The sequence below is a fragment of the Cyanistes caeruleus genome, chromosome 18 (genome assembly GCF_971803275.1).
Source record: "Cyanistes caeruleus chromosome 18, bCyaCae1.hap1.1, whole genome shotgun sequence".
NCBI classification, from domain to species: domain Eukaryota; kingdom Metazoa; phylum Chordata; class Aves; order Passeriformes; family Paridae; genus Cyanistes; species Cyanistes caeruleus.
In genome coordinates this window covers 5,970,093-5,984,782 of record NC_141718.1, presented here as the reverse complement: position 1 = coordinate 5,984,782, position 14,690 = coordinate 5,970,093, and the positions used below count along the sequence as shown (strand labels likewise).

The following is a 14,690-nucleotide window of genomic DNA, read 5'->3' as shown; positions in this document are numbered from 1 at the left end:
TACGCCGAGAAACACTAACATAACTGGTAATTAATTTGTTTTAATTGTTTTTATATAATCCCCGCGAGCGACCTCATGTTTTGTTTTGCATCTGTTATGTTTCTGACTCAAATTTTAATGCCTTAATGGGAACAGTGCCAACTGCTGTTACTCTGAGCTATGAGCAATCTCCTGGCACACTTCCAGTCCTTTATTGTGGAACTAACTATACAGCACTGTAATTTAACTAGCAAAATGTGGCAAATCACTATTATTAATAACAATAAATCTATTTCTGCAGGTTGACAGCATTAAAATAACAAATTATTCTGCAAGGAAAGCTGGTAATTTTGGGTGCTTTCCACTGTGATCATTGCAGAAGTATAATATCCATTATTAAGAGCCTTTTGGTGTCTCATGAAGGAGCTGTTTGCACATGACAGTGCATCACGGTACTTACTACAGGGGAGGATACAGAGCCCTTGACCATGGCTATTTCAGTAATTCATAATTTTAATTTAAATGTTAATGGCAGGATGGGGCAGGCTAGGGAAAATTGCTTGCCTCCCCTGCTTACCATTCACTTTTTTAATAATCTCATTCAGTTAGTCAAATCTTAAACCCAAGATCTTCATTTCTGCTCCTCTGTTCTGTTGACTCCACAGTGCCCTGCAGCCCCTCGAGGTTTAGCTGTGTGCTTGGTTTGGGCAAGCTTTCCACTGTGAGAGGAATGCCCAGCAGACACTGGTGGGGTAGGCACTCTGGTGAGCTTAAACAGGAGATCAAATACTATGGAAATGAATGCTTGCCTCCTAAGTTGAGGGCACAAAAGTGTTCTTGTAGAGCCTGTTTGCAAAGTTACTATTTGCCCAAGAATTTGTAGCATACCCAGGGGCTTTATTCACTTTCTGATTATTATTTCAGGATGATTTTTATCCAAACCACATCAGGTAATGGAGAGGTTGTTACTGGCCATTGCCTCAGCCCCTTTGCTCATTTGTAGAAAGCTTCCAGCTGTCATTAATGAAGAGGGGAGGGAGACAGGAGTGCCTGTTGCTGTGTTCTGGAGCTGATGAGCGTTCCTTTGCTCTGGGAGTTTTCCCAGCCTAAGTGGGCAGGTGTCCACAGGGGCTGGAACCGTGCTGGTGACCTGCCCAGTGCCTTCTGCAGTCTGTCATCTGCTGTCAGCTGCTCTGGAGGTGATACCAGTAAACTCCTCTGCATCAGCACGGGGTGCTGTTAGTGGGTAACACGGGGGAGCTGCAACTCACAGCTCTTTAAAATCCAGCCTCAGGCAGGGCAGCATATGCTCAGAATGAGAAGAAAGGGGGCGAGGGAACAGGTCAGTAAGAATAAATATGTGATGTGGAGATAAGTGGATGCTGAAAAATAGGAAGGGAATAGAAACAAAAATATTTGTAGGAGTGAAGTTTTGAAGATGCATGCAAAGTTTATTGGTAGAATTACTAGAAATGTCAGGAGCAGGGAATCAGGGAGGAGACCGGGATCCAGAATTTGGTCACCAGGTGTTTCCCTCTGCACCAAAGTCCATGAGTGTGGAACCAGAGTGCTGGGAAATCAGGGTGAGCAGGAAAGCAGCCCAGCTAGTGAAGTGGTGTTTGAACAGAGCAGTAGTGAGTGTGAAGAAGGATCTGAGACACCTGAAAATCTGCTCACTGGTGCAGCTGCAGAAGTCTTCACGTGGTGATCTGCCAAGAGCTGCCCTGTTCCTGCTTAGCTCCCAGCATGAGAAACAAGTGGCTTAGATTGGGGATTTCTGCAGGGGTTTGGTCAGTGGTTTTCCTTATTTTTCTAGTTTCACTTTTTCAGGGGGAACGAGGAGGTGGGGAATCAGTCTGACCCTGTGCTTGTTAAAGGTGGAGGGGATTCATTTCCTCAGCCAGCTGGCACGCAGCAGGATGGAGCCTGCCTTCTCAGTGACTTCTACACCAGCTGCTGCTCTCCAGCCAGCCCCAAGGGTGCCAGTAGGAACGGGCTGCTGAAGGGACTCATGGTCTCCTATCCTGCTTAAAAATAAAAATTAAATCCTGGTTTATTCTCTGCTATTTTTGTTCATTCCATCTCCTACCCTCTGCTTTCAGCCAAAGATCCTGTGGCACTTGACCAACAAGAGGAAGGCACTTGACCCTTCTGAGTGTTTTCATCCTCTTGATTTGCAAAGCAGCCAAATTCTTGGTCCAGTGTGGCGGGCAGTGCTGACATCCCCAAGCCTGGCTTCACCACTGGAGCATTCTGTTTGGAGCTCTACGTTTTCTGTGAGTGCTTTTTAACTTGTTCAGCTTAGTTTCTGTTGCAAGTGATCCAAACAAATAAAAAAATACTGAAAATTGTCCTTTTTACACTTGTTAGAAAATGCTCTGAGAATGCAGGACATGGTCATAAGCAGACACAGAGCACAAATGTGCAGTGGTGAGAAATGAACCACTGATCTGTACTTGTCTGGGAGTAGTTGCCGTGGGTTGAAGCAGCCTAGTTGAAAGTGGAGGGGTGAGATAGCAATCAAAGTGATTAAAGGCTGGACTCTTTCATCTATAGATGCTTGAATAACTTTCCATTACTTTAAATTGGGTTGCAAATGAACATCCCCTTTGATCTATAATGGGACTTTCCAATCAGTGAGGCCTGAGCTCAAAACATGAAAAGCAGTTTACATTGATGAGAGCAGTAGGAAAGATCTGAACCCTGAAGAACAACCTGCTCCTGACAAAAGAAAACTGGAGCTGGCTCTTTGGGAGGCAGGAGGGTCAGAGGAGTGACCTGGATTGGCCAAGGGCAGAGACACCACTGTGCTTATTCAAGCTCTGAATGACCATTCCAGGTTTAAATCTCTAGTGAGAGAGCCTTAGCCAGTCTCCTAATTTGAATGAGGAGAGCATTTTGGGTGGATGGAATGACTGTTTCGTGGGTGGGGCTGGAACATTGGGTGGGTGTTTACTGCTCCTGTTTTCATTAGGGAACTACTCACGCAGAACCAGAACAGGAAAAAAATAAACCTGTTTCTGCAGATGCTGACATTATATTGGCTTTATTGAAAAACAGCCGAGTACCTAAATAGTGTGGTTTATTCTCTTGGCTGGTTCATATCTAGATGATATTCCTTATCAGGTTTGACAGGTTGGCTTCTTGGCCTAAGTTACTTAACAGCATCTCTTTATTGCTGAGTTCCCAGCTTTTGTTGGTCTGTCTCACAGCCAGGGTGTTATCTAGAGGATGGAATTTGATTTATTTCTGTGCTGGCATGTCCAGAAGAATCCGTGTAAAGAAAACAAACTGCATGTCCCCTTCACGGGAGATCTTGGCTGCTATTTCTCTACTCACTAAAAGCTTTATCACTCAGCCTTGTTATTACCATACTAAACGGAACACTTCAGAGCTTAGCGGCTTAACAAGATAAAAACATGCTTTGTGGTTAATGTGGTTACTGCAGGCATGCACTGGGGCCGGGAGGGGAGCTGCTCCCTTCCTGCTGGGGCAGCTGCACAGCTCCTGGCCTGATAAAGCCTGTGAAAGCAGGCAATTCCAGGCAGATATTCCAGCTTTATCAGGCCAGCGTGCTGCAGGCTGACCAAAGGGACAGGGAAGCGTCTCTTCCTCCCCTGCCAGCCATCTGCATCATTTGTGTCCAAACCACATCTGGGGCTGCCTCTGCAATTCTTCATTGAGTGCAAGGCTGTTTGCCAGCTCACAGGCACAGACTGGGATTCCCCTCCTGATACCAAGTCTTGAAAATAATGCAAAAGGTCTTTTTCTGCTCTGAGTAGTGGCTGGTTTGTGTAGTCTGAAGTGAGGAAATTTTGGAAAGTTCCCTATTATGACTTGCTTTTTGGCAAGTTGTGACTTTGGGTAGAAGGTGAAGGGCGATGTCTGGGTCCCCTATTGCTAGAACTTCACAAGTACTTAATTTCTGGTATTTCCTCTTCCCAGAGATCCAGTCTTACTCCTCAGGATAACATCAAAACACAAACATTCTCCTGAAATACTTCTGAACTAAATGTGCAAGTGTAACCCTAAGAACCTTTTCATGTACCTTACAGAATTTCTCACTGTCACTTGGTTTTATTTAAAGCATAAAAAGACAACAATTGGACAAATCTGCAGATGATGCCTGAACTCAGATCTCTATTGTAAACCCAGAAAGCAAGACACCTTATGTTTTGTCTCTTCTGGTGCTGTTTGATTCAGTGTTGGGGAGGGATCTGATTTTTCTTACAAGAGCACAGTCAGTCCTTCTTCCTCCATCCCAAAGCTTCCTGGACCTGGCTCTCCTATGAGATCTTTCTCAACCTTCCTTGTCTTTTTATTGTTGTTGCTGTTAATTTTCCACTTTTATTGCTTCCATTCTCATCCCTACACTTTGTTCTTTTTTTTGTGCTGAAGGATGAGCTGTCCTCCCACAGTGCAAACAAATTTACTATGCTGAGGATCTTTGCTTCGACAAAGACTCATTTTTAACCAAATGTTTTGTAAGCAAAAAGAATACTCATTTTCCAGGACACTGCAAACAAGGACATTTTTGTGGCTGTCATTGCTTAGTGACTTCATATCAAGGAATTCTGTGAGCCCAAAGAGAGTCCAGACCTTTAATGGACTGCACAGAATTGCTGCTCTGCTCTTGCCATCCCTTCTCAGCCTGGGTACAGGATAAGCAAAAATCCTGAGCACGAGGATGGGAGGGGTGGTGACAAATTGTGTCACATTGTGCAGTGACTTCATTTCATGCAGATACACCTTCCCTTACCAGCTCTTGGATCAAACACTGTTGCTCCTGCTGACAGCATCAGTGAGTTAAATATTATACAGCAGGGATGTTTTAAGTGTTTGAATTAGTACTTGGAGCTGCAGTTCAGTTTGCTGTGGAACATGTTTTTCATGCACACAGAGTGCAATAAAAAAAGCAGTTCAGCAGTTCCAGAGCACAGTTCCAGTGGTCAGGGCAATCTTTCACTCACCAAATGCCCAGGCTCATTCCTAAAGGTTCCATGGGGAAGGAGTAATAACCAATTAACAAATACTACTGAAGTTTACAGGGAAGACAGTGTGTGTGCTCTAAGCATCAGGAGCAGGTGTTGCAGGTAGGAGGAAAGGAATATTGATGAGCAACCTCTTGAATCTTCTGCCTTGTGACCTGTCTGGGAGCTTCAGCTAAATTTGATTAGTGCAGCCATTTATCATCTGTTAGTGCTTTTGATTACACTCCCTTATATAAACAGTTTATAAAGTGTATTCAGGTGTTTCATAATAGCTCCCATGCAGTGCCACCATCCTCCTCAGCCTGTTCTCCTGTGCTGTGGCCTTGTGGGCTGACTCAAGCTCTGTGTGATGGCCAGAGCTGCAGCCCAATCCCTTGGGTGGTTACAGGACAGCATTGTACCGTGTGGGAGATGCTTGGAAATATCCTGTGTTGCGTGTCAGGCTGCCTCTCTGTTCACTCACATTTGTACAGCTGCTGTGTTTAGAGCCTTGGGGTCCTAAAAACACTGTTTGGTGACTTGTGAAGACATCTGCCCACATAATCATGAGCCAGTTTGAGTGGGAGCACCCATTCTCATTCTGGGAGCTCCATAGCACCCATTCCTTCCCAGGGGTGTAGGTGAGGAAGTGAAGTGCTGGTGCTCCTCAAACCTGCCCAGAACCTTTCTCCAGCACTGCCATGCTCACCCATAGCTCTGCAGAGCTGTTCCAGGCCTGCTGGCAGCACGTGTGAGCAGCAGGGGGATTCTGGGGAGGGACGTGCTCTGCTCATGGCTCGTGGCTCCAAAATTCACTTTCAAGGGTGAGTCCTGCCAGGGACTGCTCACCACATCAATATCTCCAGTTCATGCATTATGCAAATTGTTTGCAATACAGGAGTGTTTAAAAGATTTGAGTTTTGTGCACAATGTACACTTTGTTTTACCAATACTGATGGCAACGTATCACATTTTAATTAAATAACTACGGAATACAAATTGTAACAGTAGTTGATATGCAATATTTATGTAAGCCTCACATTTTGTAAGTATTTGAATTTCATATTAATTTTGCTTTGGACACATTTTTTGTATATACTCAATGAAATTTGTCTCACTGGCTGAAAACAGAGGCGGTCTCTGTCTGCATTTAGCTACAGAAAAATTATTTTGGTACCCGTGGAGCACTTTGCAGAGAATGTGATGCAGGAGTCAGATGCTCACATGGGGTAGCAGCCCAGTTAAGCATGCAGGAGGGTGCTCTTTGGCTGGGCACTGGCCTGATATTGCAGGGCTTGAGGCTCAATTATCAAACTTGCATTTGAGACCTTCACCGTGTCCCTTGTGCTGTGCTAAAATTTCCATTTCAAGGTTCAGTCAGCTCATTAGGCTAAGCCAAGTGTGACTGTAAATTCTGTGATTGATGTGAGCCCACCCCTGCTCCCATCTCCTGCCCACTGGAGGAGCACTCCAGGAGCCCCTCAAGACCCCCTCTTTCCCTGTGCTTCACTCCCAGCTCTCTCAGGGCCTCCAGGAGCTCCTGCAGGGAGCAGTGTGATGCATTCAGGTGGCATTGAAGGTCTGGAAGTGCTTGGTGGGGTGTCAAAAGGAGTCAAAATTTCAATATTTAATAAAACAGATTTCTCAGGACAGGGAAAAAAAAAAAAAAAAGGCAGCCAAAAATAATATAGTGAAATAATTGCTATCTCTGGAAGTTTCAATTATCAGTCAAAATATCCTGAAATCAAAACCTTACTGACATTCAGCCCCAATTATATAAAAACCATTGGGGATATGGAATATGTTCATATAAATGAGGTCTCTGATAACTGAGGGAATTTTCAATGTACTTAATGGATGTCAAGAGACTTGACCCTGTTTTGAATACCAAGGAGTTTTGGATAATTGAAGTTTGGATAATCTAGGTTGAACTGTAGAATTTAGCAAATTAAGATAACATTGAGAATCTGTGTGAGTTAATTTTAGTTCTGACAAATGAAACCAGTTTAAGTAGCTTGGAGACTGGAGCCAGCAGACAACACACGGTGTGCCACAAGCTGCAGTTATCCCAGGCATCAGTGCAGCCTCGTTAACGCTCTCCTGCCCAAGGCTCTGTGTGCTCACATGAAGGATGGTTTCATTTCTCTGGGCTGTGCTTTGGATTTGGATTGGTCTGAGCCTGGTTTCTGTGATGAGGATTTGTGTCTGCTTGGAAGTGAGCAGAGCTCAGTGAAGGCCAGCAGAACAGGAGGTGTGCAGGGGATGTTGGTGATGGTTTGGCTGATGAGACCCCAGCACAGGGCAGAGAAGTGCAATCCTCCCTGCAGTGCTCGCCTTCCTCTCCTCTCTTCCCCCCCTTTCCTCAACATGCATATTTTAAATTAATATTTTAATGTATTTCTAGGTTTCCAGGAAGGGGGAGGAATAAATTATTCAAAATGAATTACAGTGGTTTAAGGATATAAGAGCTGTAAGGTTTGTGGGGAAACAGACCGTCCTGCATTAAATCAGCTGACAGCATTTACCCAGCTCTGATAAGCTGGCTGAAATGTCTTTATCTGACAGGTCTGAACAGACTCAGTGCCTGGAAGTTTATTTTCTCCTGTCTTGTTTTAACAAGAAGCAGTACCTCCTTCTCCTTAACACCTCTGCCTTGAGTACTAGACCCTGGAATATTTCAAGAGAGAACTGCCTGGGGGCAGGAGGGATGTCCATGAAGTGACAGTCCAGGAACTCCTGGGAGCTGTTTCTGATTTCTTGCTCAGCTGCAGCTCTTGTGCAAGGCAGTTGAGATCAGTAGGAGTTGCCCCCTAAACTTTTTAGCAATCTGGGTCTGAAATGTGCCTTTGACTGTAATATTGAGGTGTTAATTCTTCCTTTGCTGGCTGCAGAGAGAAAAACAATAGACAGTGTAGTGTATAGAGAGTACTTAAAAGAGGTTTATATGAGAGGCAGTGGAGGAATTTTGGACAGAGGGATGTATTAAGTATTTAGCCAGTACATTGTGGATCACAGAAGCTCGTATTTCAAAAATATATTCTCATTTTTAATAGAAGCCCCTTGGGCAATAGGAGGGAGGTGACAGTGTGGTGAGCAGTTGTTTTTGAACCTTTTCACTTGTCACAGGCTCCACGTGTCTGCAGAAGTATTTATCAGAGAGAAAAACTGCTACACAGCACCACTGAAGGATGCTCTGCAAGTGCTCTGTGCTGGTTTATTACACTGGCAGCTGGAAACCCCAGATCACCTGGGGCTCCACTTTGCTGGGCTGTGTGTAACCCCTGTCACCTTAAAGAAAACCTAGAATAAATAAAAGGATTGTCCTCTTTTATAGATGGGAACAGAAGCAAGTGACACACATAAGGTTAAATGAGAAACTGTAGAGAAAATTATCCTCCCCAGCTCTCGTCTAGGGTTTAAACTTGTCCTCTCCTGGATCTCAATTCAAAACCCACTGCATTAGAGTGGATGGAAAATTAGCCAAGAAGGTTAATCCTACACTGAAGGAGCAAAAAATGCTCAGTTATGGAGAGACTGAAAGATAAGACACAGCAAAACTTCAAACAAGAGCTCTGGAGGATACTATCCAGATACCAGAGACTTGTTGGAGAACTGATAGGAGAGCAGTGTGTATCAAAGCACAGAGGGGAAACACCAGGGGTAGTTCAGATCAAATGTCAGGGGGGGCTGCTTTAAAGAAGAAAAGTAGAAATGAAAGAAGCTGCATTAATCTGCAGGGGTGTGACAGCTGAAAAGATATTCTCACCCTTACAGCTTTATTAGAGATAGCTTTCCTTGCAGACAACACCAAAAAAAGGAGACTAGACAATGTCAGCTCTCTTCTACTGCAAAATTACCATGCAGAGAACCACAGGGAAATTGCCTGAGACCACGAACTGTAAACAAGCTGAGCCACTGTCAGGCTCAAAAATCAATGTTTTTTTAAAGTGTATGTTAAAACCAACTTTGTTTACTTAATTGCAATAGAACATTGTATTTTCCTTAAGAGAAAATTGAGAAAACCTGGAGGGTGATTCAGTGGTTTGCAATAAATAAACACAAATGTGAAATCAAACACTACCTAAATTATAAAAGCTAAGTACATGAAACACCCCCAATGCAGACTTGTCACTCAAGTGCCAACTGTCAAGGGTTGGATACTTTTCATAAAGCATAGTTTTAGCCTTTATCTTAATGTCAGTACTTTGTTATGATTGACCTTCTTCTGGCTGGAAGCCCACTTAAACTAAACAATGCTATTCTGTTCTGAAGAGGGTGAATAGAGAAAGCATTGTTACTTGGTAAAATGCCTTTGGACTGAGTCCCAGATGGGAAGGAAGTGCTGTAATTACTGTACTCAATACTCAGCACTGTAGGGGCACGTAAGGCAACTGGTCTGCAGCAGGCAAGGAGCAATCCTACACCTCTGCTGGCTGGGAGGCTCCACTAACTGAGCAGTTTTCATATTAGGATTTTATTTGCTCTGCTTGAGCAAAAAAATCTGCACTTGATCACTGGAAATTAAAAATTCAAACCAGGCTCCCTAAGCAAAGAGGAGAAGAGACTTAAGAGACTTGGTGAGCACAGTCAAAGCAGGCTGGTTTATGTTCCTTTGTACCTGTGGAAGGCTATCCACATTCTCTTCCAAATCCCACAAAATTTTCTCTTTATTACAACTCCATTAAATATAGTCTGTGCTATGAAATGTGCCTGGTCCCAATGCTAGAATCTCTGCTTTTGAACTTGTCACAAAGCAACACATAAATGGCATTTTAACATGTGTATTTATCATGATACGCATTTCCCTGAACACTGTTTTTATAAAATAGCACAGGAAGTACATTCATTACAAAGCTTTGCAGTACTGTGATGAGAGACTTCTCTTTTAAGTGGAAAATGAACTCAGTTACACTATTGTCATTCAGTTTTATCTTAAAAGCATCTCAACAGACAAGTGGGGAAGGTGAATTATTCCAGCTACTGTATCTACTACCCATTTTGAGAGGTGCTCTTTGCCATGCACAGCTCAGTCTTAATAGAAATGTGTAAAAGAGATGGGAGGAATTATTATTGCTATTTTACAGAGGGGGAGCACAGACATACAATTGCTCACAGTCATTTGAGAGGCTTGACATAACCAGGACCTGGATGCAGCCTCCAGAGATGCAACCCAGGTGCTTTCCAGCTCAGGAAACACCTAAAACATGCCTTTGCCTTGTGTTATGGGGCTTGATCCATTGAAAAGCTAAACCAGGCTTCTCTTTGGCCACATATTGAGGTTTTTCACTGGTACTTTCAGGTACTCAGGTTGGTATTTTTGCTGCAGGTTTGTTCCAGCCCTGTGATGCCTTACACTGGTGTGCTTGGGGTGCCTGATGGGTTGGGCAGTTCTGTTGGTCATATGCATTAACATTTACCTTATGTTAGCACCAGGGTCTGGCTAGCCTTTGAAGAAGTATAAAAGGTGGTTTGTAACCCTCATCTGTCCCTGGAATCAATCAGTGCATTCCCTGGGTCTGTAAATTATTCAACCCTTCTGGTTGGAAATGTGAAGCAAAACCTGGAGGGGCTTTGCCCAGTTTTTATACAAAGTACAGTTTGAGTGGGTTAACTGCAAAGAGCATATGATGCAGCTGAAAAGAGCTTCCCAAGAAAAACACTTTGAATTTGACTGCAAAAGTATTGGGATCTAGTGGACACCTACAGCCCTCCCTAGGGAAAAAGCCAGAGTGGTCACAACTCAGCTCTGGAGAAAGATATTCTGCCATGTGTGAATCTTCTGTCCTTTTCTATGCTGAATGCTTTGGCCTTTGGAGTCAAAAATCATAAGTTCCTCATTTTAAAAAAAAAAATAAAAGAAAAAAATATGAAAAAGAAAAAAACCTCCCTAATTCCCACTTGTTTCTCATGCAACTTTATCCTCTAGAAGTAACATGGAAAACAGGAAAATACCATGTTTTGAATGGACATTTTGTTTCAGTCTGAAAGAGGCAGCTCCAGCAGTTTTCGGGATCCCTGATGTGTTTTTGAACAGTATCCAAAGTTTGGGTCAGGATAGACAGGAAGCCAGATGGGGATGTTTCTGTATTTTCTGAGTCAAATTGCTTCCCATGCTGTAAGGAGGTTTAGTCTCTGGAGAACCCAGCTGTGATGGAGTCGGAGCTTTTAATTCCTGTGATGCTGACAGATCTAGCAGGCGCTGGGATGAAGACATGCTCTTGCCTGGAGGAGCAGGCAGTGCTATCCTGTGTGCTTGGAGGGGAGTTCAGTCCTGGAAAACTTGTGTGAAGACAAATGTGTGGTCCAGCAGGAGTGAAGGGTTTGGTGCCATGTGCAGAAAGATGTATGTTTTTATGCATATGGTGATTATTTGAGGCAATCACTGGCTTAGTGCTTAGCTTTCCTTGGGGACCATTTTTTCATGATATCTGGTATTTTCCAAAGGCCTGTGTGCTTAGACAGAGGAGCTGGAATTCAGCCATGGTGATCAAATTGAAATGGAAAAAGATGCAGGGTTTTCAGATTTGTTTTTTTAGGATATTTATTTAAGCGTAGCAGTTCCACAGAGGTCATCACTGATGTGCACAGAGGCATTTTAGCAGGGAAGCTTTCTACCAGCGTGGCTGTGTTTTATTGCTGGTGGGATTATTATTAGATTAGGGAGAAGATTGCAGCTGAGGGAGGGGGAGAGTTTGGTGGGATCTGGAATTTGGATAGATCTGAAGGGGACAACTCATTGCTTGAATTGCTGCTGGTAATGAAATTGCTCTTGACAAGTCAGAGGGAGCTGCTGGCCTCCCTCTGTGTGCTGAGGAATCTGCAGTGCTGGGATTGCTCTTGGAGGAAGATGAGGAAAATCCAAAAGGCTTCATTGTTTTTGCAGAGGCTGCAGGTGGGTAGAACTCGAGCAGCAGTGTGCAGAAAGGATGCTCCTAAAGCAATGCTGGGGGCATTCAACACTTCACTGGCAAATCCTGTCAGCCAAAACGAAGATGAAATTCATTGAAAACACTACAGAGAGTGAGGATTTGGTGCATTTCATGCCTGTCCTTTGAATTTCCATGGTGGGTGGCTTGCTGCCAGCCCTGCTCCCCCAGCCCTGCTCCCAGCAGGTCCTGCTTGCCCTGGGCCAGCCCAGCTGGGGCAGTTCCTGTGCCTCGGTGGGCTTTGGTGAGCAGTGCTGAACTGGGGCAGTGCCCAGCTGGGGCTGCTGTGGGTGAGAGGAGCAGCCAAAGACTCTCCCTCCTTCAGATGCTGAGGGCTCTGGCAAAAACCTTTACAATTCAGAGGTCTGAAAGCACCAATTCAGTGAAAACTTGGCAGAGTTTTGGAGCACCAGCTCCTGCTCCCTGACTGGGACTTGAGAGGGGTTTGGGCTCTCAGAGCAGGGTGGATCCTCAGGGAAAAAGGCAAACACTGTCCCATCCCTGAGTTGCTGCTGGAGCTGCAGGCAGCAGATTTCCAGGTGCTTTCTTGGAGGGAGGGCCAGGCAGAGCTCTGGGTGACCTGCTCCAACCCAAGGTACAGGATTTGTCATTCACGTTCCAGGCAGGGCAAAAAGCTGAAGGGTTGAGTCCAACAACTTGCAAATATTCTATCTCTTGCTGACAGATTCTCATACCAAAAAAAATGAGGTTTTAATGACTGCCCCCTCTTTCCATACTGGCCCCTTACAAGCAGCTAACTCCTTTCAAATGGAGAACATTGCAGTGTGAATATTTTTTCTTTCCTTCTCTTTTTTCCCCCCCTCTAACCTACTTTAACTAATTTCCAGGATGCTGGCAATTGACATGCATTATTTATACTGCTGCAAACCTTGTATTTGGGATGAGAAATCCTACTGTCAGGCTTCCTGCTTCTAATAAGCATTCCTTTCACTGCATTATCTCCTCGCACAGCCCAGGGCTGCTCTTGCCAGGGACCCAGCTGCTGTTACTCGATGACTTTGTGGTGTAGTGGATCTGCTGGCTCATGTGCTGCTCATCAGCACAGAGACACAGGCTCCTGCTCCAGCAGAGGGAGGGGGTGAGGCAGAGGCAGAAAGCAGCGTGGGATTGAGTGACAGAAGTCCTGATTTTCCCTGACCCGCTGTCTTGTGTTGCGACTCGAACCTGTGCAATCTGAATTTAAAATGCTTCCATCGTCCTCCCCTGCAACCCAGTCTGGATGAAAACAGAAGGTGAAACAGGAGAACAGCCAGTGCAGCCCTTGGAACAAAATGCTTTGAGGTTCTCAAATCTGTCTCTGTCACACTGGATCAGTTGCCAGGGCCTGTGCCGCCACCTCTTTTTGTTCATTTGAAAGATAACTCGTTCCTTAACAGCTGAAATGGCTTCTGACAAACCTCCCCTTTGAAAATTGTGCTCAAGGACACTGCTCTTCCACTGTTTGCACAGTCAAAATATTCTGGGGAGGATTTTTCCCCCCTCTCTTTTATCTGAGGCAGCATAATAAAATACCTTAGATAAACAAATTTATTCTTGGAGGGATGTTTATTAGGCGCTGGCAATCCCTATGATAAATAATTTCTCTGGGAGGGAAAAAAAAACACCTAAATAGAAAGTAGGCCAAGGAAATGATGTGAGTGCAGGGGATAAGGCAGGGAGAGGAGGATGCAGAGGCTCCTGTCGGCTCTGGGGTCTGAGATGCTCCCGCAGTGCCATCTGCAGGGAAGCCCACGGAGAGGGGCACAGGGGCCTGAGGCAGCAGTAGGGCTCCCAGATTTGCACACTCATTTTCTGAGGATCTGGGGAAAGCAGAGACAGCGTGTGGCACCAAACCCCACCTGGGAGAGGGTCACACACAGCTTGGGCTGTGCATCCCAGCTGGGGGAATGATGCAAGAAACCAAGAAATAACGTATGAGAATTGCTGATCTTTTAGTGCAGAAACCAGAGACAGGTCTCGAGGTGGGATGTATGGATGCTAGCTTTGGAGCAGGCTGCAGGCCCATGGCCTCTCAGTCCTGCCTGAGAAGCTAGCCTGAGAACTTCATAGGAGGATTTAAAAACAATCCTCAGAGACAGAAAACAACTGCCAGGTGCTGTTTGTCTGTCCTCTTGTTTTCCCTTGCAGGAGAAAGTCAGGGGGTTGTGTGCCCCTGACCAATGATGGTGATGTAGCACTTTGCTAACCAATAAGAGTTTCTTTTCTGTACTTTCCACGTACCAGTCTATAAAACAGGCCTGAAGTAATAAACCAGAGAATTCTCATGTTGAAACTCCCTTGAGAGTTTGTGTCGTTCTTTATCGCCGTTCCCAATCGGAACGACAGGGATGGGTGGGAGGAAAAGTTTCATGTCAGTTGGAGACAGCTATTTTTTTGTTTTCAGTTTTTTTCAGTGAGATTTAAACCACCAAAACTTTCATTTCAGGTCAACCTGGAATGTCAATTAGGTCAAAAATGAAGTAGTCTTATTTTGATTTGGAGTTATTTATCTCCTGCTTTTCCTCTTAATTTAGGTGACTTCTAGTGTGAGGAAAAACCCACTTCAAACTGAGAAGCCAGAAAGTTTATTTTTGAAAATATTATCACAGAATCATAGAATATTCTGAATTGGAAGGGGCCCACAATGAGTCCAACACTTCTGTGAATGGCCCATAAGAACCCATGACCTTGACATTACCAGCACCCTGCTTTAACCAGCTGAGCTGACTTCAGGGATACATTTCATCCTTCCCAAAACCAGGCCTTTGATTTTAACAGTCTTGTCCTCAAATGCAGTGTCTTGAACTCTTTTTTT

The 14,690-nt window shown here is 44.5% G+C and overlaps 2 protein-coding genes across 2 annotated transcripts in view; both read left to right on the top strand.

Annotated features, from left to right (window-relative positions):
* GALNT9 (polypeptide N-acetylgalactosaminyltransferase 9) overlaps positions 1 to 14,690 on the top strand; it is a 410,584-nt gene that overhangs the window by 123,160 nt on the left and 272,734 nt on the right. The gene's annotated exons all lie outside the window — the stretch shown is intronic.
* LOC147649896 (uncharacterized) overlaps positions 1 to 14,690 on the top strand; it is a 159,322-nt gene that overhangs the window by 71,965 nt on the left and 72,667 nt on the right. Inside the window, exon 3 of the mRNA XM_086855459.1 lies at positions 2,082 to 2,255. Coding sequence (XP_086711585.1) covers positions 2,082 to 2,255 — 174 coding nt within the window. The remainder of the gene's footprint in view (positions 1 to 2,081; positions 2,256 to 14,690) is intronic.